This window comes from Mustela lutreola, chromosome 9 (assembly GCF_030435805.1).
Source record: "Mustela lutreola isolate mMusLut2 chromosome 9, mMusLut2.pri, whole genome shotgun sequence".
NCBI lineage: Eukaryota > Metazoa > Chordata > Mammalia > Carnivora > Mustelidae > Mustela > Mustela lutreola.
In genome coordinates this window covers 91164598-91190762 of record NC_081298.1, presented here as the reverse complement: position 1 = coordinate 91190762, position 26165 = coordinate 91164598, and the positions used below count along the sequence as shown (strand labels likewise).

General features: G+C 40.9%; 1 protein-coding gene and 1 long non-coding RNA gene across 3 annotated transcripts in view; one reads left to right on the top strand and one right to left on the bottom strand.

Annotated features, from left to right (window-relative positions):
• The window catches only part of PLEK (pleckstrin), a 25719-nt gene extending 11220 nt beyond the window's left edge, over positions 1-14499 (bottom strand). The window contains exons 1-4 of one of the 2 annotated variants that reach the window (XM_059187853.1): positions 14347-14499; positions 4688-4843; positions 4258-4439; positions 2521-2612 (exon numbers count right to left, since the gene is read on the bottom strand). In XM_059187853.1, coding sequence (XP_059043836.1) covers positions 2521-2612; positions 4258-4439; positions 4688-4843; positions 14347-14388 — 472 coding nt within the window. In that variant the 5' untranslated portion in view covers positions 14389-14499. The remainder of the gene's footprint in view (positions 1-2520; positions 2613-4257; positions 4440-4687; positions 4844-14346) is intronic. The other variant, XM_059187852.1, reaches the window with a different exon arrangement.
• Positions 66-26165, top strand: LOC131840233 (uncharacterized). Its single transcript, XR_009357286.1, has 4 exons — positions 66-188; positions 7612-7709; positions 20801-20945; positions 24789-26165. It is a non-coding gene; the product is annotated as an uncharacterized LOC131840233 (long non-coding RNA).

Genomic DNA, 26165 nt, shown 5'->3' with positions numbered 1-26165 from the left:
GAAGTAGCACAAGGCTCAGGCTTAAAATATGAGTAAATGTTTGCCAAGCACGTGAAACAGGCAACCAGCACAGGCTGAGGGAGCAGCAGCGTGGGAACAGAGCTACACAGACATGAAGCAGTCCCTTTTGGGGGGCGGAGGGAAGAGCTGGTGAAAAGAAGACAAAACGAGAGAGAGGAAGGCACAAGGTGAGTGGGAGCACTTTGATGGCATATTAAGAAATTCGGCGATGAAGAACCAGTGACAAGTTTTTAGCAGAAGAGAACATGATCAGACACGCATGGTCCTAAATTAAAACTTGATCACGTCACTTGCAGGGTCTAGTAGTGACCTTGAAAAGGCATCTCACCAAACTTCTGCCTCAAGCGAGGACTGCAAAGGATTAAAGGAAATTGACCCAGCAATTGGATTATTAGCAGGCTACAGGGAAGCTTTATATTAAAAATGGCATATTCTGGGGGCGCCTGGGTGGCTCAGTGGGCCTTAGGCTCGGGTCGGGATCTCAGGGTCCTGGGATCGAGGCCCGCGTCGGGCTCTCTGCTCGGCAGGAGGCCTGCTTCTCCCCTCTCTGCCTGCCTCTCTGCCTACTTGTGGTCTCTCTGTGAAATGAATAGATAAAATCTTTAAAAAGATAAATAAACATATTCTGTACAAATGTACCCAACCAGGGCATCAGAGTAACTGGCAACAAAGTTCCAGGTCATCAAAACAAGAGTAATAGGATATACTATCTTTGAAACAGGAGTTGGTTAGTAAGCCTTCCATGAATTTCATCTATGAAAGGTTTTTTACTGACTTTTCTTTTGTTGAAGGATAAACTAATAAATACTGCCTTTCTGCTCTTAATCCTCATAGCAACCCTATGAAAGAGTTAAGGCAGTAGTTATAGACCCCACTTAAGAATGAGGAAATTAAGGCCTAGAGAGTTTAAGTGACCTTAGGCCTGAGTTATACCAGTAATGGCCCTTTACTCAAGTGTTCTAACCCTAGAGTTCATATTTGCTCAGTCAGGCATGCTGAAACCTGGAAAGAAAATTTCCATCTCCCTAACACCCAACATTCAAGAGTTTCCTTATTTGTCAGCAGTGCCTGAGTCCCAGTCTCTTCCATAGTCTTGTTTCTCCACTGAAACCACCAGGCCCCCACATGAAAACTTGACTCCACGGAAATTTCTAGAACCTACCCTGACCTTTGGTGGACAGGACTTCAGAAGTTCTAGTCCTATACTCTGGGACTCAGTAACACATTACACAGGGAATAAGTATGGCTTGGACCTTGTGCCCAGAACCTCTATTTCAGAGGTTCCTTATTCCCTTCCTTTGCTAGAGGGTCTGTCTTAGTCACATTATTCCTGCTCCAGTTAGGGCCCTGCCTTGCTTTTGTCAGTTTCCCTTACTACTGTCCACAACTTGGTATCTTGATCCCAAATTTCAGCCCTGACTTTTCTGGTGCTATTAAGGTGTAACCTTAACTCTCTGAGACTGATTTTCATGGGATACACTATCCTCCTGCAGATCACACCTCCACCTTCCTGACTTGGACCTGAACCATTTTCATGAATTATCTGTTGATTGCACATCCCCTCAGATTCTACGTCTATTCTATCTTCTCAGAGTTTTCCTCTCTTGATCTCTTCTGTCATAAGTAAGGCATGCCCAGCTTCTAACAACCTGGTCCCAAACTGCAATTCCCATTTAGCCCCCCAGTGAACCATGAGCTCTACCAACCTGGTCATTTTTCTTCTTCTGGATGTGTATTCTGGATATCTCTGCCCCATAACTTTGTCCTTACCAGATGAAATGCGACCATCTCTTTGTGTAAAATTTAGGCTCGTACTTCTGTTGATCCCAACAAACCCCTGAGTTCTTTTTCTTCTCTGAACTCAGAATTGTCTGTGCAGACATGTGACCTCTTAACACCATATAGTATTTAGTGTGACCAGGCACTGTCCTAAACACATTATTTGTTTAGCAGACCTATAAAGTAGATGCACTATGATTACCCCATTTTATAGCCAAGGGAAGTGAAGCCCAGGGAGGTTAAGTTATTGGTCTAAGGTTTTACGCCAAGTGAGTGGCTGAGCCAGGATTTGAACTAAGGCAGTCTGGCTCCAAAGAACATCTTTTAATGTCTATGCCATCTACCTAAACTCTTGCCACTTAGTACCTGACCCTGCGTAGCCTCAGGCATCTCTAGTATTGCCACTTAAATATTACATTGTGTGCCTGTTTATTATCTTGTTCAATTCAGTGTCTATTTCAACATAATGTCAATTATTTGGGGTGTGGGAGTGAGTCAGAGTTAGCTTGAACTCAAAAACTTTAGCTTGAACAACAGAGTTCTTTTCCACCTCTCTTTTGGTTTCTACCCTGAGGAAGTTCAAGTCTCATGTTCATCTATCTGTGTTCTATGATCCCACTCACTCACCAGGCTTCACACCCACTCCCACACACAAGGCTGAGTGAGAAATACATATTGCCTTCCCCGGGTACCCCGTTTCAGACTTGCAAGGCCTTTTACCTGTGAAGCAGTGATTAAAAATCTTCTTGTCCTTCTCTAGATTCAGTTCTTTTATTCCTTTCTCTGTATCTTTCATGGACAGGTACAAGGCACTGTGCAGAGATAAAAAAACAGACAGGTGAGTGAGGAGCCTTTCAGAGTAGTGAGTCCTCTCTGGGGGTCGCCATCTTGGAGAGGCTGACCATGACCACAGGCTTCCCCCATACTCAGGTGGTTCCTGAGCCTAGTCTCTCCAATGGGGGGATCATAAGTAAGGGGTTGGGTTCATATTTGGGTGACTCCGTGACTTACAACAGTGAGCAAAATACACAGGAAGATATTCTAAGTCTCTTACATTCATTAAGCTCTTTGGTGATTTAATTCCTAGTGCCCGAGGTAGAGAATTATCCCAGTTAGGTGCCAAGATGAGAGGTTCTCAGGGCCAATTGTCCACATACATTCTAGGTCTTTGATTGCCCTCAGTCCTCATGTCTCAGTTCTTTCAGTGTCTTTCAAGAGACCATCTGTTGTTGATAATGGTCTCCAGGAAAATGAATGTTTTGACTAAGCTTTTTTCTTATTCTAAAAATTATGAGAGATGGCAAGTTCTCGTTTTTATACTTGAGGTAATAAATTAAAGATAGCCTTATCAGAGAAATTGTAGACTACAAAATAGAAGGCCACTTTCATGGATCCCGTAGGTCCAAGGAGCACAGGCATCATTCCCACTTAGCACTGACAGCTGTGGCCAGAAACATGGTCACCTGACGACGCCCCCCAGCAGCTACATTTGAACGGGGCACTGGCTCTTGGGTCTTTACCAAAAAGCTTTCTTGATGAGGGGAAGTGCTTATTGTCCCCTAGCTCAAAGCTCAAACTTTATTAAATCCCTATGATATATTTTATTTGTTTATGTCTTATCATTAAGACTTGTGTTGGACTTGCAGAAGGGGTTTCTTCACTCCCATCCCAGAACCCCTCCCCATTTTGTAAACAGAGTCCTTGTTGGACATGTTAACATGGAACTCCTCCAGGCAGGGCTCCTGTTTCAGGATATGTTCAACATAAAAACAAAACTAGCAAGGAGTGAAGAGACTCTGGGGAAACAGGCTCATGTGGTAGGAGATGTAAAACATGCAGGAAGGAAGAAACCCTCTTCCTAACCCCTGGCAGGTGCTGAATTTACCTGTGAGTCTCTGAAAACCTTTAGGCTACACTATCTAAATTGCAACTACCACTTGCAATTCCAAATCAGCCAACATATAAGACCATTAAACCGAGTCAGGACATCACGGGCTTCTGCCCAGAATGGGTGTTCGCCTTGACTGGCTCTTGTTGGCTGTGTAAGTGCATGAACTTGAACTTGAAACCTTACCTGCTTCGACACATAGTCCCTGCCTTTTCCTACCTATCTAGAAATTCTGAACTTTACTTTCAAGACTAAGCAATATATTATGGCCACTTCATAAATACAATTATACATTCTCTCTCTCTCTCTCTCTCTCTCTCTCCCCCTCTGTCAAGGTTACCCAAAATGAGGGAGTTCATACTCCATTAGCCTCCTCTCCTCAGCTGCTAGGTCTTGGAGAGGTTACGATCACTGCTTCAGACTGTATCAACTTGGAATAGTGGTTTCAGCCTTCAGAGATAACCAAAGCAAGCCATGCAACAGGATCTGTTGTGAGATTTCCACAATGGGGAGGTGGGGGCATGGGTGTGTTGTGGAAGGGGTGGAGGGAAGCAAACACAGAAAATTACCCTAAGTCAACAGTTTCTGGCAATCGAATGGACCTCCTGGTGGATTTCCTTGCAAACTTTTGACCTCCTTCAATGCATTTAATGGCTTTCTTGATGTCCCGAACCCAGGCATCTCTCTCCTCCAGGAAGGCTGCCTGGAAGAAGTGGTCCTGCTGTTTGGTCGTAGTGATCTTAAACACAAACTAAAAATCAAAACACATCCCATTAGGAATGATCCCTTTCAAAGGGCTCAGTCCCTTATGAAGCACAGCAGTTCAGCCAACCCCATTCTGGAAGTGCTTGGCCAACGGAAACCGAAATGCCCGGGTTGGAGTGTGGGTGGTGGTGAGAAGGACAGACCCAGGGAGCACCATTCACATGGTAGGCTGTGCATAGGCTTAAAGGTCAGTGCGTGACAGGGTGTCTACCATGGCTAGTGATGTTGACTCACCATCCTTTTGCCAAAGTCTTGACAAGGGCTAGTCAGTGTGCTTCCTTTCAGGGGAATCATTCCTTTGGGGCTGTTGTCACTTTTCTTCTTATAGAATTCAATTCCATCTTCTAATAGTACAACCCACATAGGTTTCCAGGTGTTGAACATACTTCCCTGTAATGACAACAAAAGGAGCTGTGCAACAATGACTTCTAAAACTGTTCTTTTTTTTTTTTTTTGGAAGATTTTATTTATTTGACAAAGAGAGATCACAAGTAGGCAGAGAGGCAGGCAGAGAGAGAGTAGCTGAGCAGAGAGCCCAATGTAGAGCTCGATCCCAGGACCCTGGGTTCATGACCTGAGCCGAAGTCAGAGGCTTTAACCCACTAAGCCACCCAGGCGCCCCTTCTAAAACTCTTCTATAGATGGTGTATAACTTGATAAACAGCCTAGCTTTAGCCAGTGTGGATGCAGGTGATGCACATTGGTGTGACCAGGCTGGTAGGAAAGCAGCCCTCAGGAGAGAAGAGGATGGCCATTCAGATGGAAATTTAAAAAGAAAAAAATTTTTAAGATAAAATGTATACACAGCCATAAGCAGGTCTTGAGCTTCCCATAGGCCATTATCGAAGGAATATGGTATGGCTCTCTATTCTCTTTCTTGGACAGTTCAGGCTGGCTTTCTACAGCTTCTTTTCTGCTCCAGCTCCGCCCACTGTGTTCATTCCCCTTAGGGATTGCAAATAGATCTCAAGTGCCAATTCAGACTGAATAGTAGCCGATGTCTGAGGCCAGACTCACTGGAAAAATGTCAGAGTCGAATAGCTATTTCGACCAAGGGCGTGGAAGCCGTAAGTGGTGGCATGGTAGCTGCAGTTATTCCCGTCCTTTGGCCTAATCAGATTTTATCTGAATACAAACATCAAGAAGAAACTCAGAGATCGGCCTTGTGTATGAGCATGGAGAAGCTGTATGAAAATCACTTGCAAAGTGCCCTATAAAGACAGAGTGAATGAGGAAAATCCTTACTGAGAATGTTTTCAGTTGGGATTAATGCCAACCACACTTAGAGCAATCAATTAACTGTTCTGACTACATCAAGAAGGTCTCTTTCTTCTCTATATTTTGGGAGGACTTTGGAAAAGGAAGAGGTTCTTTGCTTCTCATCTTTGAACCCACGATGTCACCTTGTCATGACTACCACAAAACAGGATTATCATCCAGTTCCCAGCAGATCCTGCTGCTTATCTTAAAATACAAAGAGCTTCTATATAAAGGTCCAGTTGCCCAAAAGGAAGACTATTTATGCCATGAAGATAAATACTTGCGGGACTAATCGTTTTGCTTGTCCAAGTGTTTCCTTTGTTTTAGTTACTGAAAAAGTAATTTTAAATTAGAACACACTATCTCTTTTCTGCACAGGCAGAAGAACTATTAGTATTACCACTGGATTATTTCCCTGTTTAAAAAATAGGCAATGTCAGTGGCAGGGTGGGGGTGGCCTGGGTGGGTCAGCCAGGTCATGATCTCCAGGTCCTGGGATCAATCTCCATGTTGGGCTCCCAGCTCAGCGAGGAGTCTGATTCTCCCTCTGCCTCTGCTTCTCCCCACTGCTCTGTCTGAATCTCTCTCAAATGAATAAATTTTTTTAAAAAATCTTTGTAAAAAGTAGGCAGTGTCAGACCCCATGCCAACACATGAAATCATAATACTTCTCTGTTTTACATCTATCTGAGAGAAACTCCTATTCAGAATATAAAGAGCTCCTGCAAATCAGTAAGAAAAACACAATCTATTTTAAATGGGCAAAAACCTGAAAGAGACTTCTTATTAAAGAGGATATCCAAAAAGCCTCTGAGGTATCCAAAATCATTTTTCACCAGGAAAATGCAGATTAAAACCAAATGAGATACCTCTACACACCCACGAAAGTATCTAAAATTAAAAAGATTAAGAAAAGCAAGATTTGGCAAGGATGGTAACTGGAACCCCCATACATGAGTGCAAAATGGCCCATCCAGTTTGGAAACTGTGTAGAATGTCCTAATTCTTAGGAGATATATGTTGAAGTACTTAGGTGTGAGGTAGCATGATGTCTGCAACTTATTCCCAAAGACCTCAGCATAAAAATATGAGTGAGTGAGTGTGTATGTGTGTGTGTGTGTGTGGTGTGTCTATATATAGAGATATAGAGGTAAAGAGAGAGAAAGCAAATGCACCCCAGTGTTAACAGTTGGTAAATCCAGGCAATGTGCTATTTTTCCTATTTCTCTGTGGGCTTGGAATTTTTTGAAGTAATTGGGCAAAATTAATAAATAAATGAACAACCCGTGACACTACTATATATTAAAATTTGGGATGTAATTTTAGAAAAATATGGTACATCTTAATAAAAAAACCAAATAACTAAAAATAATCAAAGACATATTCACCGAAGTAGGAGTAAGAAGTTGGGCTAGATGACTGCAAAAGTGCCTTTCAAGTCCAGAATTTTATATCCTACCTCAAGCCTAGCAAAGACTTATCATGGCCATAGTCACTCAGAGCTTTTGACCTTGGAACCGAGAGAAACTGGGAGAGGTCAGCCTGCACAGCATTCCTTCTTTGACAATTAAAATAAAGCTACTCCAGAGCCATTGGGTTTTCCTAATTCAAGCATAGTAGCCTTAGGGACTGGGTCAGGCAGGTCCCTCAGAGGAGATCGTGTCCCCTGGGATTCAGGCTCCTGCACAGCGAGGAGGCCGAAGTTCCACAAAACAAAAGAAATCTGACCATTTATAAAGTCGAAACTTTTCTTCCAGGCTTGGTAGTGGTGAGTTAGGTTAGGGTGGCGAAACTGTGTGGGCCCTCTCTCCCCTCAGCTATTTCTGCCGCTGCTCGCTGGAGTAACCTGACAGCACTTCTCCCTGACCAGCCCCGTATTTACCCCTTCTGTCCCCAAGCTTCCTGGTGCCCATTCAGTAGCACACCTGGGAGTGTGATCCTGGAGCGCCCGTGCCAGAAAGGCATTTAGGATCATCTACCAATGCTCATCATACAGGTAAGAACATGGAGGCCTAGTGAAGTGACTGGGCCTAGTTCATCTGCTCAATCCATGTGGACTGTGATCTGAATCCAGGTCTGAGTCTCAATTTTATGCTCTTTCCATTTTCCCTCAGATGCCATCTTCATTACTCTTCTTACATAACTGTGAGCAATTCCAGAATCTAAATGAAAATGTTCATCATCCTGGGACTGGTGTAGTTTTGTGCACAAGAGTCTGACAATACATGACATCAAAGGAAGAAATCTTAAAGGACAAGATATTTGGCCATATAAAAATTATACTTTTATACTTAAAAATAAAGGGGGGTGCCTGGGTGGCTCAGTGGGTTAAAGCCTCTGCCTTCAGCTCTGGTCATGATCTCAGGGTCCTGGGATCGAGCCCCACATCAGGCTCTCTGCTCAGCAGGGAACCTGCTTCCCCCTGCTCTCTCTCTGCCTGCCTCTCTGCCTACTTGTGATCTCTGTCTGTCAAATAGATAAAATTTTTCAAAAGAGTTATAAAATGTATTGGTGAAGATGTGGGGAAAGGGGCATGTAAAAAAAAAAAGGAGCTCTGTGAGTCAGCAGTTTGATGTGGGCTGTCAAAAAAATCCAAGTCATTTTAGGCTCTATAAATAGAAGCATAGGATCTAAAGTGATGAAAGTAATATTCTAAGTTTAAATGGAGTATAACCAGTAGGTGACTGGATCTGGAGCTGACTAGGCGAGGCTCAAATCCCAGCTCTGCTACATTCTAGTAATGTGATCTTGAGCAAGTTTTTAAACCTCAGTTTCTACATCTGGCTAATGGGAATAATGCTACTATCTATTTCTTAACGTTATTAGGATATTAAACAAAATAGTCCATGTAAATTGTGTAGGGGAATATCTAGAACATAATAAGCACCCAATACATACTCCTTATTCCTTGTTATTCTGCGCTTATAAGTGTACCTGGAGAATGATCCTGAGTTCAGGAAATCTCAAAGCAGCAGCTAACCGGGGCCTGTTCAAAAGAGCGTGACAAGCTGGCATCTCTCTCTTTGGGGAAGAAGCAAGGTTTGGGCACAAAAGGGGACAGGCAGAGATGATGAGGACTGTCTTCAAAGGTGTGAAACATTATCATAGACTGTTTGGAGGCCTAACAGGTAGAGGTTTCAGGGGAAGGAAAAAAAAAAACCAAAAAAAAAAGTTTGTTGCATAACTTAAGGGAGAAATTTAAATTAGTGAGTTCCCCATCACAAGAGGTATTCCAGCATGCTTGTTAGTGAATTGGTAAAAGAAATATAAACCATAGATGGGAAAGGTCAATGAAATACTTATTTAAGTATTCAATATGCCTTTCAACCCTCAGGTTCTACACACTATTCCAAAAAAACCTATTGTCTGTTCTGTCCTTGAGTCTTCTATTTACAATGCCCTGCCAAACCTTGGGTGTCACCTACAAGCTAAAAACAAACACATGTTAAAAACATTTAACACGATCATCTAAAACTGAATCCTTCACTGGAAATGTTTTCTAATACTTTAAAAGTTACTATACTATGGGGCCCTGATTTCTTGGGTCTATTTCTGGCAAATTTCTTTCTTCGAGACACATTCATTCAACACATTATGATAAAACAGCTCCTGTGCTTCAGACCCTGGCCTGGGAGTTGGGGTATAAAATTGACCAAGAGGCTGTCTGTCCCCACCCTAAGGCGGGGAGGAAGGGGAAGGACCTTGACCAACACAGAAAGTGAAGCATGCTTTGTATAGCTTCGCGGAAAGCAGCCACCACTCACTGCTGCAGGTTAGGGCAATTTGAATTTGGTGTTGCGAACCCCTCCCAGACACCTCCCACAGAGTGCAGACACCTCCTTTAACTTCCTTCCCCTTCCCCTCAGACTTCTCTTTTCATATGTTGCGGCTTCGCTGGAATTCAAAGGCAATCCTATTATGAGCCAAACTATGTATCCAACTAAAACAGAACCGTGAGTAAGTATCATCTATCCTTCCAGACGCATGGGACGTGTCATTTTAAGTTGCTGTTGTATTAAAGTCCTGATTTCTGCTACCTCATCAATTGTATCATCTAATTCCAGTCTGATCTGTGAAATCACTTGTATAACATGTTGATTTTGTACCGGATAAATGGTCCATTTGTACCTATCTAAATTCTTCCAAGGCAAGGAAACTAATCTGTTCAGGAGCATATTTTTTTTACATAAGTAACCTTCCTAAATTGGACAATTTCTCAATAAAAACATGAGGTGAGCAATAGAAGAATGGCACCAAGTGTTCAACAGAATGATTTCTGGAGTCTCAGGGCTTCACATTCAAATCTCAACTTTGCTTCTTCCAAGCTGTGTGGCCTTAGCCAAGTTATTTAATTTTTCCAAATGCTTTTGCCTCCTCACCTGTAAAATGAAAGTAATTAAACACCTACTTCCCATTGTTGCAAAGATTAAAGGCGATACTATATTTAAGGGAGATACATATTTAAGCTAAAGGGCTTAGCACAGAGGCTAGCTTAGAGGAGCTACTCAAAAAAATGGTAACCACATAGACAGGTAAGATTTCAGTTTATAGGCAATAGTGTGAAGGCTGTCCTGGGCACCACCCATCATCACAGCAACAGAGCTCCAGAGAAGAAAATCACTGCAAAATGAGCCCATGAGGGCCACAAGTAACACGCGCATGGCTCGTGACCTTGAGGCCGCACTGCTGAGTTGCAGAATAGCTCTGCTACTTAAGAGCTGTGTGACCTTGGGCAAGGAGGCCCTTTGCCTCTCTTGTACCTCAGTTTCCTCTTCTGAAAAGTAAGGATAATAGTTGCACCCACTTTGTGGCGTTGTTATAAATATCAAATGTCTTAACACATTCAATGCTTCCATCTGTCTTTGCTGCAGGATAAGGACCACCTGGGTGAGCTATTAGAAATGGTGACGAATCAACAAATGCAAATTGCTGGGATTTATTTTGTGGTAGCTATCTGGAAGACAAACAAGGTTGCTGTGCGAAAGAATTCCTGGGCTGGGACTCCTGACTCTCCTGTTTTCCCCCCCTCAGCTTTCTTCCTTCCACCTCAGTTTTCTGCAGTCCTTCTCTCTCCTGCCCAAGCACCCCCATCCTTCTCTTTCCCACCACCCCAACTCCTGAGCTTTCGCCCAGCCTCACAGACCACCCTAAGCTCGAAGTCACTCTTGGGATCTGCCCTGCTGCACAAAGTGCCTGCTGGTTGTTTGTCCATCTGTCAACAGCAGTTTGCTCCAGAAACCACTAGGAATGACGTTGGTTTGGAACATGACTTAGTGGAGTCTAGCTTATTCATTGCATGAAAACTGCTCCTCTCTCTCTCTCTCTCTTTAAAGTTATGATTGATTATAAACATACCCAGATTATTAGTATGGTTTCAAGGACATTCAAAAGATGGCTGGGTTTATTGGATGGAATCAACTCCTCATCAGAGAAAAAGGGAGGTAGAGGTTACTAACCCCACTCTTGCCCCCAGTGCAATATGTCCAGGCCCCACTCTAGCTCTGGTAAGTTTGTCCAACCTCCCTTTTGCTGGCTTGGGTAAGCCTGCCTTTTAGAATGCTACGTGGATTGATGAGATGGTGGGGTTTGCTGTTAGGAAGCCTGGATTTGAATCTCAGGTCATCCTCTTAGCAGTGGTTTAGTTGTGGGCAAGTCACACAATGTCTCCAAGCCTCAGCTTTCTCATCTGTAAGATGGGGATAAGGATACTATCACAGAGGATGATTAGGATTGAATTGGATCACGGTCATACAGTCGTTAATGGCTATATGGTCAGCTCAAAGGGTTCTTTTTTTTTCCCTTAAAGTAAAAATGACAAGACCCTGGGGCAAGGAAATCTAGGTCTTATTAAGAATGAAAAATTGCAAAGTGACAGAATCATGTATTTTCCCTCCTTCTCTAGTCATCATTTCTATTTAAAGACCTTAGGCAGGAGGCAAAGCAGGAAACCAGAATTGTAGACTGTGTATGGTTATCTTGCACTGAAGAAAAGCAGGAACCTTTCATAGTCGATGCCATTGACTGTTGACCCCAAGACTTTTGGCTTGACAAAATCCTTCCACCAGCATTTCTAATATTGTATTTTGCCACCCAAAACATCTTATCTCCAATAAAGTTATTTCACAAGACAAGACAGGGAAAAAGATACTCTTTATCACTACCCAAGTATTTTAAACTGCATAAGAGAAAAAAGTAAATGAAGGGAGATTCATTGCTTGTCATGCTCTAACATCAACAACTATAATCAAACCATCTAATAGCCTTGCCACAGAAAAATTTCCATGGTCCTTTCTTCACTATTAAGTTGACAACCAACCCAGGCATCAGTACATATATCCCTGCTAGCATCTAGAAAAGGACCCTTACCTACTGAAGTATATGTCAATACTGATATAAATAATCATTGCCACATATATAGCACCTACTGTGTGCCAGGTTCCTGACATACATAGTTTTTTAATCCATATATATGAGGCAACTGGAAGAAACTTAGTGTCTAAAAACATTACTGGGAAATTCTGCTTCGGATGTAGTTCCCAACGAAGGGAATATTTCTGAATCAAACATTTCTTCAAAATGATAAATTAGAGAGTCTTAACACATTACAACAAAGACTGTTCAAAAGTTTCCAGAGAAAAATGCAAAAATTACATTATGTTACATTACATTTCATTGTAAATTACAGACGTGAGAATCAGGAAGATGGAAATTGTGGAAATATCAATATGAAATTTCACTATGCTTTTTTTCTAGGTACATTTTCTAAATTGGCTTTTATAAGCCATAATCTGAGAGAATTACTCACACTGATTAAAAACTATTAATATAAATCTGTAAGCTTGACAAACCTAACTCATTCATCCCCATTTTCTAGTGGGGCAGCCTCACTTATCTCACTTAGTCTTCTATATTTTTTATCATTTATGGAGTTTAAAATGTGAACACACAAACTAAACAACAGCAATTTTCACAGCAAAATATTTCCATTCACTTGCTCTTCTCCAGATACTAGCCCAAGCAATCAGGAAAGAAATGCCACCATTAATTATTACTCAACATTTAAAGAGAATGTTGGTATCTATTGCAAAGAATCCGCATACACCTGTCTGTGTGTATATGTGCGTCTTTTTCAAAGCATGTTTCAAAATAGCTAATGATGCTATGCTAGCTAAAGAGCAAATGAGCTGTGGGCTCCTTTATTCTCCAGCACCCACTTAAAACTCTCGCTGCCACAAATACTTTACAAACCCTAACCCACATTACACTGACTCTAAGAAAATCTTGGTGTATTGGACAGAGTTCAGCACCATGAGTCAGAAACCAAAGCCAGCGAGTGGGCTTCTGGTGTCAACTGTCACAGCCATGTGACCTTGGGCAGTCACCCAGCTTCCTGGTCTCAGTTTCTTCTCCTGGAAATGGGAGAATGGGGCCAGGTGGTCTAAGGTCCCTTCTAGCTTTAATTCATTTTTCAAGGTTTATTTGTTTATTTGAGAGAGACAGAGAAAGCACAAGCTGGAGGAGAGGCAGAGGGAGAGGGAGAATCAGGCTCCCCACTGAGCAGTGACCCTGACTTAAGACTTGATCCCAGGACCCCAAGATCATGACCAGAGCCAAAGGCAGACACCCAACCAACTGAGCCAGCCAGGTGCACTCCCCTTCCAGCTTTAAACCAAAACAGAACCAGGCAACAATGTGTGCTGCTTAACCCCCTCTTAAGTAGAACATTTTAGGCCAAAATGTTAAGCCAACAGATGACCTAAAACAGTGACATTAGGTGCTCATTCAGTTGAAAAGCTCGGCATCTGAATGAATGTCCTGAATTCAGTTCACTTCCAACAAGCTGAGCTCACATGGCTCATTGTGAGAATATCTGTTCACAGAGGTGTTGCCCACAGGATGCCAACCAGCCCTGTGTGTGAATTCACACAATGATATGACATACACCCAGCATTAGGGGAAAAACAAGCAGTGCTAAGAAAATTCAATTTTTTGATCATACAAGTGAGACTAATCATTTTTGAGTAAGCTTGCATCCCCGTTCCCTAATCTTTAAAATTATTACCTTAGTAGTACATTATACAAATTCACTCAGAATAGTGAATGAAGAGATTTGAGCCCAATTTAAGAAAAAGATAAGGTTTTTCATGCATTTTTAGATGACCCAAGAAATAAGATACAGTTACTGTGTCATATCAGCTTCCATTTAATCCTTTTCTTTTTCCTCTCCTCAATAAATACATAATAAGAGGAGGAATAAGGAATAATGTCATTGAGTAACTTCTACAGCAGAAGAGTGTGAGTCTTCTAGCATAATAAACACACACAGCTAGCGACAAAAATGCTCTAAATCATGATTTAGATTTTGCTGAGGTCCCCACCTTCCGAATCAGTCCCAGAAGATCAGGCTGTGTTGATGCCTGAGCTGAACTAGATTACCTTTAAGAAACAGAACGCAATAGAATGTGTGCTGGCTTCCCTCCCAACACTCTACAGGCTGTCGTGCTCTCCTGGGTCACCCCAATAGGTTCAGCATAAAACATTCTTAAAGAGAGTGGGAGAGAATCCAAAGCTGGGCACCAATCCTCCCCAACCCTATCTTCAGTGATACCCTTGTAGGTGGTAGTTCTGCTTACCCTCTTCACAAGGTAGCCCTCTCTGATCCGTTTTGGTTCCATGTCGGTTGGACAATCAGACAGCCAAGTCCACCGTCAGACAAGTCCTGTTAGAAGCCCAGCCTCCTCTGAGAGCTGAGGCAGTTGTGGGCCGCTTTTCTAGAGTGAGGTCCCTTTCACAATTTCCCATCTGCTGGCGATCGCATGATCACATCCTGTTCCCCTCACTGGGTGGAAGACAGAATGAGGAACTGCAGACAGAAAAAAACCCCATTCTTTACTAAGATGGGAGGCTTACTAAGAAGGCAGATGGGGTGAATATTTGCCCCATGTAAACTTTATTATCATATACAAAAACATTCTCCTAAAAGGGTAGAAAAACAGAACAGTGAAAGGGAGAGGAAAATGAGCAAGAAAACCTCATTTTGTTTAGTTCTTAGAAGAAATATAATTTCCGTAGGGAAATTAGATTACTGTCTTTTTCTTAGTTATAGGGAAACTCAGGCTCAGAGAAGAAGGCAATTGACTCAAGGTCATACAGCAGGTTAAGAGGAGGATCCAGAAGAGTAGAGAGGGACCTCACCAGGTCTGCTACCTCACATCTGGCCTGAGAACTGGGCATCACACAGAATGGTAGCCCACAGTAGACCTATAAAAGGAAGTCCACAAGCAAACATATTTGAGAAATAGTCCATAATAGTACCAGCTTTGTGACTCCCCTTCAGGTGAACAAATTAAAGACCCTCCCAAAATATTACAGCAAAGAATCCTACTGAAATGGTGTTCAATCCTGTGTTTCCCAAACTTACTTGGTTACAGAATTCCTTTCTGAATAATGTCTATTACCATTCATGTTATGTGTTAAATTGTGTTCCCCCAAAAGAATCCTAACCCCCAGTACCTTGGAATGTTACCCTAATTTGTAAATAAAAGTAATTAGTTAAGATGACATAATCCTGGAGTAGATGGATCCTTGATCCAATATGACTAGTGTTCTTATAAGAAGAGTGAAGATAGCCATGTGACAACAGAGGCAGAGACCGGAGTAACAGGTCTATAAGCCAGGGAATGCCAGCAATTGCTGGCAAACATGGCAAACACCAGAAGCTAGAAGAAGCAAGCATGGATTCTCCCTTAGAGTAGTCACAGACAGCTGGTCCAACTGGCATCCGACACCTTGATTTCAGACTTCTGGTCTACAGAACTGTGAGATAATACATTTCTGCTGTTTTAAGTGCTGTTTGCTGTACTTTGTGAGAGCAGCCCCAGGAAATTAATACAATTCTCAAAAACTGGTATTCTATAGAAGTTAATTTGGCCATGTGAAAATGGGCAAGTTATTTAATCACTATGCCTCAGTTTTCTCATCTACAAAATGGGCATAGTAACATCTATTCAACTGAGTCATTTTGAAAATTAAATAAGATAATACCTGTAAGTGTTTTTAAACATGTCCAGAAAAAAAAATAAATGTTCATAAATGTCATATTCCGCATTTTCGCAGAGTATCCATTACCTTAGGGCTGATCTTTTTCAGTAAATTCAGCAGAAGTTACAGAAGTAATCACCGGACTAGGTTCTTTTACTAGCTCCCTTTCTTCATTCCACCTGTCACCACTCTTTGACTGTTGTCAACAGAAACCAACTCTAGCTAATTTGATAGAAGAATATGGGGCGGCTCATAGACTTGAAGATAAAATGAAAACTAGGTCTTTGGAAAAACAGAAACCAGGACAACTGTGAGGTTCCAGGAAATGAAAACTAATGAATGAATGGTTTCTTTGAGACACCAAGCTAAAAGAATTCCAATGGATTTCAGGCTGGTCATTTCCCAGGAACGGAGCCTTTGATTGGCCTCCCTTGGCTTCGTGCTTACCTCTCCGCCACCTGAAGGGGGAGCCTGCGAACTGACCGCCCTTCGGGACAGCATCCAATTGTGCAGGGGCTCATCCCTGGGCGCTATTAACAGTAGAAGGGTGAAAGGTCCTTCGGCAGGCAACACCAACTAATGTCCACAGAAAGCATCTGAGGAACAAGGGAGTTGGGAGGGAGAAGAAGATCTGCTCTTGAGGTTTTCTAAGAGCCTCTTGATTCACTCTCCTCCTTCCTTCCAGCTCCTTATATAGTCAGTGTTTGCTGCCTCTCTGTTTCTCACTTTTCGCTAATACAGATTATGGAGAATCATAGATGGCTTGCCATCCATTTGTCATTGCACCAAAATTACTCAAAAACTGGGGGGAGGCGGAGTGGAAGAATCAACATATGACGGCACTGGAGTGAAACAGAAACAATAAAGTGATGATTTGCCACATATGCATTTCAACAAGTATTTTGGTACAGTTGTGTTTGTACAGGCGATGGAAATAGTTCATGGATTTACCAAGTCTGATGTCATGGCTATATTGATCTCCTTTTGTTTAATTCATCAAGTGACTTCTAATTTATGATGCTTTCTCCATTTGCCTAGTATGGTGAGAGGCCTTGAAGAACGCTTACATGGGAAATGTCCTATCATTCAGATGCTTACAATGTAAAATCACCTCTGCATCTTGAACAATTCATTTCAAGAAATATGTGTTTAATGGTTACCATGTGCCAAGTGCTGGACTAGGTAAAAATGGTAAAAATGTCTTGCCACCAAGGGCACTCCAAATTTGTTGATCAGTTGAGTGTATCTCGGATGGGTTGGAGGCTCCCTCTCCTGCTTCTCCTCCTCCTGCTGAAGATCATCATGCCTGGTTAGCAACACCTAGTGGTCAGTTGAGGACCTGTCGGAATCAATGACATTTTATTTAGGACTTTCTTCGCCTACCAGTTGGAGCAAATGCTCTTCAGTTGTCAGATTTCATTCCCAGATCAAATAATTACAACCTCTTCCAATATCTTTTACATGTATGTGTGTCTAAGCTAACTTTTAAAAATAACTTTCTTTCCTCCTTTTAATTCTCACATGTGACTAATACCTTGGAAACATACTTAGAGGACATTGTATCTGTGTAAGGAAAATTTAAATCTTTGGAATAAGCAAAAAAAGACTACTGCATGTCTCCAGTGGAAAACTATGCATCATTTACAGCACACCATTCCAGGTTATCTGATTCTATGGAATTTGTGCTTTTCCTTGTATCTGAATTATTTTACAACTCTATAAATTGTGGATAATTGATAGCAATACAAATAACTCTTGTCCATAAATATACAAATACATTCTATTTTATTTTTTTTTCTATTTTCTTCTTCAATAAACTCTATTCCACTCCACCACCCCATCCTAGCCCCAACAAAACAAAACATTTATCATGATCACTATGATAAATTCAGTTAGTATTTGTCACCTTACATAGTGAAAAACTTTTTCCTTTTGACAAAAATTTTCAAGATCCACTCTCCCAACTACTTTCAAATATGCAGTACAGTATTATCAACTATAATCACCATTTATCAACTATAAATCACCTTGCGTGATTTACTCATTTTATAACTAGAAATTTGTACCTTTGAGCCTTTCACCAATTTCACCTACCCCTAACCCTGCTCCAGGCAACCATCAATTTGTTCTCTATATCCATGAGCTCTGTTTCTTTGTTTTGTCTTGTGAGGGATTTTTTTAGGTTGGTAGTTAGATTTTTTTTTTTAGATTGGCATTTATCATTTTCTGCCTCATTTACTTCACTTAGCATACCATTGTGACAAATAGCAAGAATTTCATTTTTTTAATGACTGAATAATATTCCACTCTACCTGTATATTATATTTTCTTTATTCTTTCATCCATCAGTGAGCATTTAGGTTGTTCCTATGTTTAGGTTATTATAAATAATGCTACATCACTGTAGCATCACCTCATGCATATATATGTCTCTCTCAAGGTATAAAATAGGTAAGTAAATGAATAAATAAATAAATGAGGGAGAATAGATTAATCTATTCCAAGAATTCCAAATAATTTACGTAAATACTATCTCCTCAAAGAGATGGAGCGTATTTCTCTACTCCTTAATTGTGAGCTGCTTACAGTGACTTCCTTTCAAAGAGTACAGTATGAAAAGAGGGAAAAGGAGTAATTTTATGGTGGAGAGATGATCAAAGTCAAAATCAACAGTGATAAGTCATGTTCTATGTACCCGTGGTACCTAATCATGGGAAAAACATTAGACAACCCTCAGTTGTGGGACATTCTACTAAGCTTGGCCAGCACTCTTTAAAACTGTCAAGGTCATAAAAAAAACTGTCAAGGTCATCAAAAACAAGGAAAGTCTGAGCAACTATCACAGCTAAGAGACATGACAAGTAAATGTAATGTGAGCTGCTGGCTGGGATCCCAGAACAGAGAAAGCACATTATGAAAAGCCTGAGTAAATCTTAAGAAGTATGAACTTTAGTTGATAATAATGTACAGGTATTGGTTCATTCATCTCCATCTTCTTCATTTCCATAATGTGCAGATGGAGATTCCAGTGCAACAATTTCCATATAGTTATGTCCACATTCCATTTGTGCAGAACAATTCACTAACTTGAAAAGGTATTTGCATCCTGTATTCACTCCAGAATTGTTTACAATAGCTAAAATATGGAAACAACCTAAGTGTCTGTCAACAGATGAACGGATAAAGAGGGTATGGTGTACATATACATATACAGTGAAAAACTATTCAGCCATAAAAAAGAAAGAAAAGTTGCTATTTCTGACTATATGAATAGACTTCGAGGGTATTACGCTAAGTGAAATAAATCAGAGAAAGACAAGTGCCATATGATCTCACTTACACAATCTAAGAAGACAAAACAAAAGCCAAGCTCATAGATACAGAAAACAGACTGATGGTTGCCAGAAGTGTGAGTGCTGGGTGGTGTGAAATGGGGGAAAGAAATCAAAAGACACAAACTTCCAGGTATTAAAAAATAATAATAATAAGTCCTGGGGATTTAATACACAGCATGGAGACTATACTACTGTATTGCGCAGTTGAAAGTTGTTAAGAGAATAAATGTTCAAAGTTCTCATGATGAGGAAAAAAAGGTTTTGTAACTACATATGGTAATGGATGTTACTAGACTTACCGTGGTGATCATTTCTCAAACTGTACAAATATTGAATCATGTTGTACTCCTGAAACTAATCTAATGTTATATGTCAATTATACCTCTATATAAAAAAGGAAAGGCTTTAAATCAGTAAGAACTGTTTTTGTGGTGGGAACTGGTTTTGGGTTTTTGTTTTTTTTTTTTAAGTTTTGTTTTGTTAAGCCACTGAGCCACTGTGGTGGTTACTACTGCAGGTGTACTGTTTTGCCGGTTCTTCCTTCCCCTCTGAGGATTATGGAGTTAGAGAAGACCTCTTTTTAAAGAGTGTGCCTTGGTTAAATTTAAGATTTTAATGCAGTGCATAATTCTTTGCAATATGGTTTATAATAATGAGAAGTTGGGGGTATCTAAATATGCAAGAATAAAAACTTGGTTAACTGATTTACGAAGCATATGTAGAATTAAATGAATGGGATTCAATAGGAATAAGTGGAAAAAGCAGGACACAAACAAGTTGGAGACTTTATGTGCTAATTTTTATATAGCAAACATGGAACTTTTATTAAGCTCAAAAGGGGTGAAGTCCTGTGATGATCTAGGTGCTGAGGAATATACTGTCAAAGGGTTAACAAGGGCTTGTCTAATAACGGCCATAAATGTCTCAGTAGTTATAGGGAAAGCATGTTGGAGATTTTATGGTATAGTTTTGGTGTCCAAATAACAGAGGAATGGCATTAAAATATGCCAGAGTACCCACTGCTTTGGTGTAGCTTTAGCACACAGAAGGTTCCAGAAGACCAAGTACAGCTTTTCAGGAGTTTGGGCGACAGCACCACTCTCAACTGGGCTCTGCCACAGGCGACATGCTCACAGAGCAGATGGCAGTGTCCTTGATGTCAGGCATGCCCAGCCTTGATGCAGCATACAGACCGGGCATCGCCCACTGCGGTGGCCTCAGGGGTTGCAGGAGAGACTCGAAGAAGACCAACAGGGGAAGCCCACAGTAACTGACAGGCCGTTTCCATGAGTCCACGTGAGTCATCTCCTGCAGCATCTTCAAAGTACACAGGGGCCCAGAGAAGAGGACCAGAGCTCCCATCCTGGAAGTTCTGTGCACAGCTGAAAAGTACCAAGTGCAACTGAGGCTGTGAACCAGACTTTCCCCCAGACTTGCGGGGCTGGGGACACGCAGTTTCTTTATCTGCATCCCGGTCATTGACCCCAAGGGTATCTTCAATCTTCAGCTTGTTCCAACAAGTTCTTTCCTAAAACAGGCTTCTGAAGATACAGCTGCTGCTTGGAGTTCCAGTTGTCACCCCTCCTAACATTTCCTGCCTACGTTCAGATGAGCTAAGTGGCATTAAGTGTAGCTGAGGTCACTGAAGAGATGTTTAAATAAGCTATTTTAAAAGTTACTGACATCATCGGCTCTGAGCTGTTATTTCTAGGTCAGCACAACGTCTTGCCTGCAGCAGCGACACTCATGGCTGATGAACGCCTGACTGCAAGGGACACAGCGGGGGACCGAGGCGGGTGAAGCACCGGCAGCCAGGTGAAATCGCGCACCCTCTAGCAGCCAACTTCCCATAAAAGGTGGGGGAAACTCTTTTCCCAGTGGAATTTAAACCAAATGACATATCTGATCATGATTTGGTTCTGAAAATATTTTGACACTTAAAGTTCTAGAAATAATAGGTATATATTTCATCCTGATTCAAACAGACTTCCCATTTCCTTCAAAGATTACTTAGTCTCACTTATAGGGAAGAAAAAGTAAAATCTGGGTTTACTTAAATATTTACCAAGTGACCCCAGGAAGAGAAGCCAGATTAGACAACACCTAAGTTCTTTTCCAACACCTAGATTCTATAATTCTATGAAATAAGTAAGATTCACCCATATTTAGTTGGTTGGTTTTAGGTAGTTTGATCTTTTTTCAAGTTCAGAGTTTCTAGAATGTGGTTTCTGGATATTAAGAACAATAACAAATACATGTGTTTCACCTCTTTATGAGAGGACAAATGTCCGTGCATCTAAGGCTTGTGTAAATTTTCTAAATGCTGTAGATTATTTTAAAAATGGCATTCTTTTTACATAACACTTCAATCAGTGTGAGTCCACAGTAATAAGAGCTTACATTTACCGAATGTTTACCATGTCTTGGCACTGTGCTAAATCCTTCATTTTGAACTCATTTAATCCTCCCACTTTACCCAGTCAGGGATTATTATATTATTATTACCCCTGTCTTCAAGATGAGGCAGCAAGCAAGGAGACATTGAATGACTTCCCCACGTCAGCTGAGTTCATAAGGACAATGGGCTGGGATTTGTCCGGGTCTGTCTCATTCCAGAATCTGCAATCTCCATACGATAGTGTAATATGGTCATCTCTAGTCTGGGGTTCCTGGCAGCCAAGATAAATCAATTAAATTCACATCAACCCCAAAGGGAGCCACCATTTCCACAATGAAACAAAGCTTCCTTGATTTTTCATTCTAAAAATACAAACAAACAAACAAAAACAAAAAACAAAAAACTCACTGTGTATTTTTTTTAAGATTTTATTTATTTATTTGACAGAGAGGGAAATAACAAGTAGGCAGAGCAGCAGAGCAGCAGAGCAGCAGGCAGAGAGAGAGGGGAATTCAGGCTCCCTGCTGAGCAAAGAGCCGGTTGTGGGGCTCTATCTCAGGACCCTGAGATCATGACTTGAGCCAAAGGCAGAGGCTTAACCTGCTGAGCCATCCAGGTGCCCCTTTCACTCTGTATTTTTATATAGGCACCAATAAATATCCAATATCCAATATCCAATATCCCTGCAGTAAATGCGATTTCTTAAAAATCTCTTGACAAATCTGAGGTAAGGAAATAAATAGTTTGAAAAAGTTGTCTCTTCTGAAGGGAGTTTAAAACAATAATCATCTAATCATCTGTCTTAATTCAGAAATAAAACCTGGGATAAATAAATAAATAGACAAATAAACATAAGCATGTACACACACATACACACACATAAAATCTTAGATGAATATTCTTTTTTTTTTTTAAGATTTTTTATTCATTTGAGAGAGCCCACACGAGCAAGAGTGAAAACATGAACAAGGGGAGGGTCAGAAGGAGAGGGAGAAGCATACTTCCTGCTGAGCAGGGAGCCCAACAAGGGGCTTGATCCCAGCACCCTGAGATCATGACCTGAGCAGAAGGCAGACGCTTACCCAAATGAGCCACCCAGGCGTCCCTCAGATGAATATCCTTTGAACAGTCCTCCCTATAGATCATTTCTCATCACAGTGCTTAAGATAAAAGTTTAGCAGCAAAAAGTTTGAGGTTATGGTCTTTGGCAAAGGCCTGAAATGTGTATATTCTAGGCGGTTATTTTTTTTTTTTCAAGATTTTACTTATTTATTTGAGAGAGAGAGAGAAAGCATAAGAGGGGAGAGGTCAGAGGGAAAAGCATTCTCCCCACTGAGCAGAGAGCCCAGTGTGGGGCTCGATCCCAGGACTCCAGGATCATGACCTGAGACAAAGGCAGTTGCTTAACCAACTGAGCCACCCAGGCACCCCATCTAATGGCTAATTATTAGCAGATATATACTCTGAAATATTATCATGTTGTTATTCAATAAATGGTGGTGTAATGGATAGCCTATGAGAAAGAAAACAGATAAATTTGGATTCTACATCTCACACTTTATATCAAAATAAGTTTCAGATGGACCAAAAATGTAAATATTAAAAATATTGGGAAAGCTCTATCAGAAAACAGAAAATAAAATTATTTTTATAATTCCAGAATGGGAATGCCACAAGAGATTGATAGATTAAATTACATAGAAGTTAAAAATTACATATGAGAAAAACACCACAAACAAATAAAAAAGTCAATGTCAAATTGAAAATAAATGACGATATAACCACACACACACACACACACACACACACACAAATCACACACACGTAACAAATAAGATAAAGACAGAAAATGCATAAAAAATACGAACCAACACTCATAGAAAAGGGAGGCCAAATGATTCCTAAGCATATGAAAAATGTGTGAACCCATTCATAATAATAAGAAATGCACAAAAGAATGAGATGATATTCCTTATCTATCAGATGGCTCAGATTCAAAACTCTGATCACACTCTGTGGACAAAGGTGCAGGAAAATAGACATATGGCTGGTGGGGGTATTAAGTAGAACAAACTCGACAGGAGAAAATTTGGCAATGGTTATCAAAATTACAGAGAAAACACATATCTTTGACCCAGAAAATCTGCTTCTGTGCAAAAATCCTTGCATATATTTACCTGCTTGCAAATAACAAGATACAAGGATTCCCCTCACTAAGGTACAAAGTACCTCTGTGTCTTTCTCCTTTCTTGGTCATGATAACACCCAGACTGTCCTTAGGACCCACTTATTGGTCTTGACCATCTCCCCCACAAGAGTGTGTCTGTGCATTAAGGATGAGCAGCAGACCTGCTTGGGGAGGTGATCCCAGTTTACCTTCTCACAGCACCCCTTCCTTGTGTAAATGCGGATACCATGAGTTCGTTATCCGTCCCGTTTACTGGGAGAGCGGCAAATTGACTCTCAAGCTTTGAGTCTATGTAAATGGAATTACATAGGCAGGTGGGGAAGTAGGGCAGTACATTCTCTCTTTCAGAATGAATCACACATACCTTGACCTCGTTCACAGAAACTATGTTTGTATTCCCCACTTGCAGCTGCTGGACCACTGCGAACACCAAATAGGCTTCCCTGACCTGTTTCCATCTGTGGCGTAAACTTCATGTTAGATTTGGTCCAACTGAGTCCTACTAGCTGCCTTGCTAGTCTGAACCTGGAATTACTCCTGGTGGCAGGACAGTGCACCAGAAGGCAGGCTGCATCCCCAGCATTGGGACAGGACCTGATACAGAGGAGCAACTCTGTAGGCAAAAGTCAAATGATAAATGAATGGATGAATGAATATTGTTAAATGAAAAAGATCAAGGTACACAACAGTAACACTGCATGCTACCATTTGTGTAAAAAGTTAACATTGCTTCCATTGGCACAGGCTAAGACTGGTCAAGGGCACAAGTAATTCGCACCTCCATAAATGAATGCACTTCTATGTTTGGTGGTTACAGGATTTCTATAAAGGTTTTTATTGGGGGGCACCTGAGTGGCTCAGTCAGTTCAGCGTCTGCCTTCATCTTGAGTCATGATCTCAGGGTCCTGGGATCGAGCCCTGTGTCGGGCACCCTGCTCAGCTGCAAGTCTGCTTCTCCCTCTCCCTCTGTGATTGCTCTCACTCTCTTTCAAATAAATCAGAAAAATTTTTTAAATTTTTAAAAAAGAAAGGTTTTTAATTGGAAAACAGTTGTTGGTCTGCTTTATCATATATATAAAGGAATAAATGATTAATTGAGATTGTATTTCATAGGCAATAATGCTTTTGAACTGAAATATCATCAAGCAGACATTATCGAAGAGCTGGAAGTGGTATGCAGTAGATCGGCAGATGTCGCGCGTGGATCCCTACTCATCCCATCAGGAAAGAGAGGCTGGAAAATAATAAAGCCTAAAGATATTGGTCACATTCATCTTCCCGATGAAGTTGCTGAAAATCAATCAATAGGTTTTGAGGCTAAGGGCTGCTAAAAAAATAACAGCTTGCATTATAAGGAGTTTATATTAAGCTTTCTGATCACAGTTAAATATCTGTAAACATTCCTATTTCACAACAACTGAAATAAGCATATACATAAGAATAAAGAAAAATACATTTTCATTCCTTACATAACAAATGGAATAAATAGGAGAAGCTTACAGAGAATCCAAGAACTGTTAAAAATTATTAAGAAATAAAGATGGATAGTGCTGCTTATCTTTATACCACTTAGAATTATCATATGATTTAATAGTTTCCTATTCCTGCTAACTGGTTTTTATGCATGGGTTCTGTATCAGGCATATTTATCAAAACAATATTTATCAACCTATGTCTTCTATATATTTTAGCCCATTAAAGTCCAACAAACAAGCTGCAAATACTGTAAATCTTTCCACTCTGGCTGGTAGCAATGTAAACTGTTCCCAGCCCTACTGCTGGGAATGATTCAACCCATTGCTTTCTTTCCTGGCCTTATAGAATTTTGCCGCATACCTGCGCAGACAAGTGGACTGCTCTGCAGATACCTAGAGCATTCTCAATCTCTCCATTCCACATCTCCCCACTCACAATCTGCCCTACAAATTCTAGCCAGTCTCACCTCCTTCTCATCTCTGCTCCTCAGTTCAGTGGGGCTACTGGGCTCTGTTTCAGTTCTCCTTCCCGCTCCGTGGCCTGGAAATGGCTTCAGACAGTGTAGAAAATCAGAGGGCTCCTCTTAATTATTTCTCTTCTCTCATGTTCACAGTCTATGCTACCTGCTGTCCACTGTCTGAAAATAGTTGTTCCTGCTGTTTGAATTTCTAGCTTTTATTACAAGAGGGAAATTCTTGTTGCAGTTAAACCTTCATGGGAAGAGGTATAAGTCAATAATTTTATCCTTCGTACTTCCCCAAGAAGGATAAAAACTATCTCCAAGGTCAATTTAAATGATGTTATGGTCATGTTAAAGACACACACACACCAGAAACAACAATAATCCTTGTCTTTTAGAAATTCTATTAAAATATTCATGGACTAAGTGATATAATTTCTGAAATTTGTTTCAGAAGTATGAGTGAGGGTGAAATTCCATGAGAATAGACACTGGTCATGAATTGGTAATTATTGAAATTGGGTGAGGAATACTACCTACTTTTTATGTTTGAA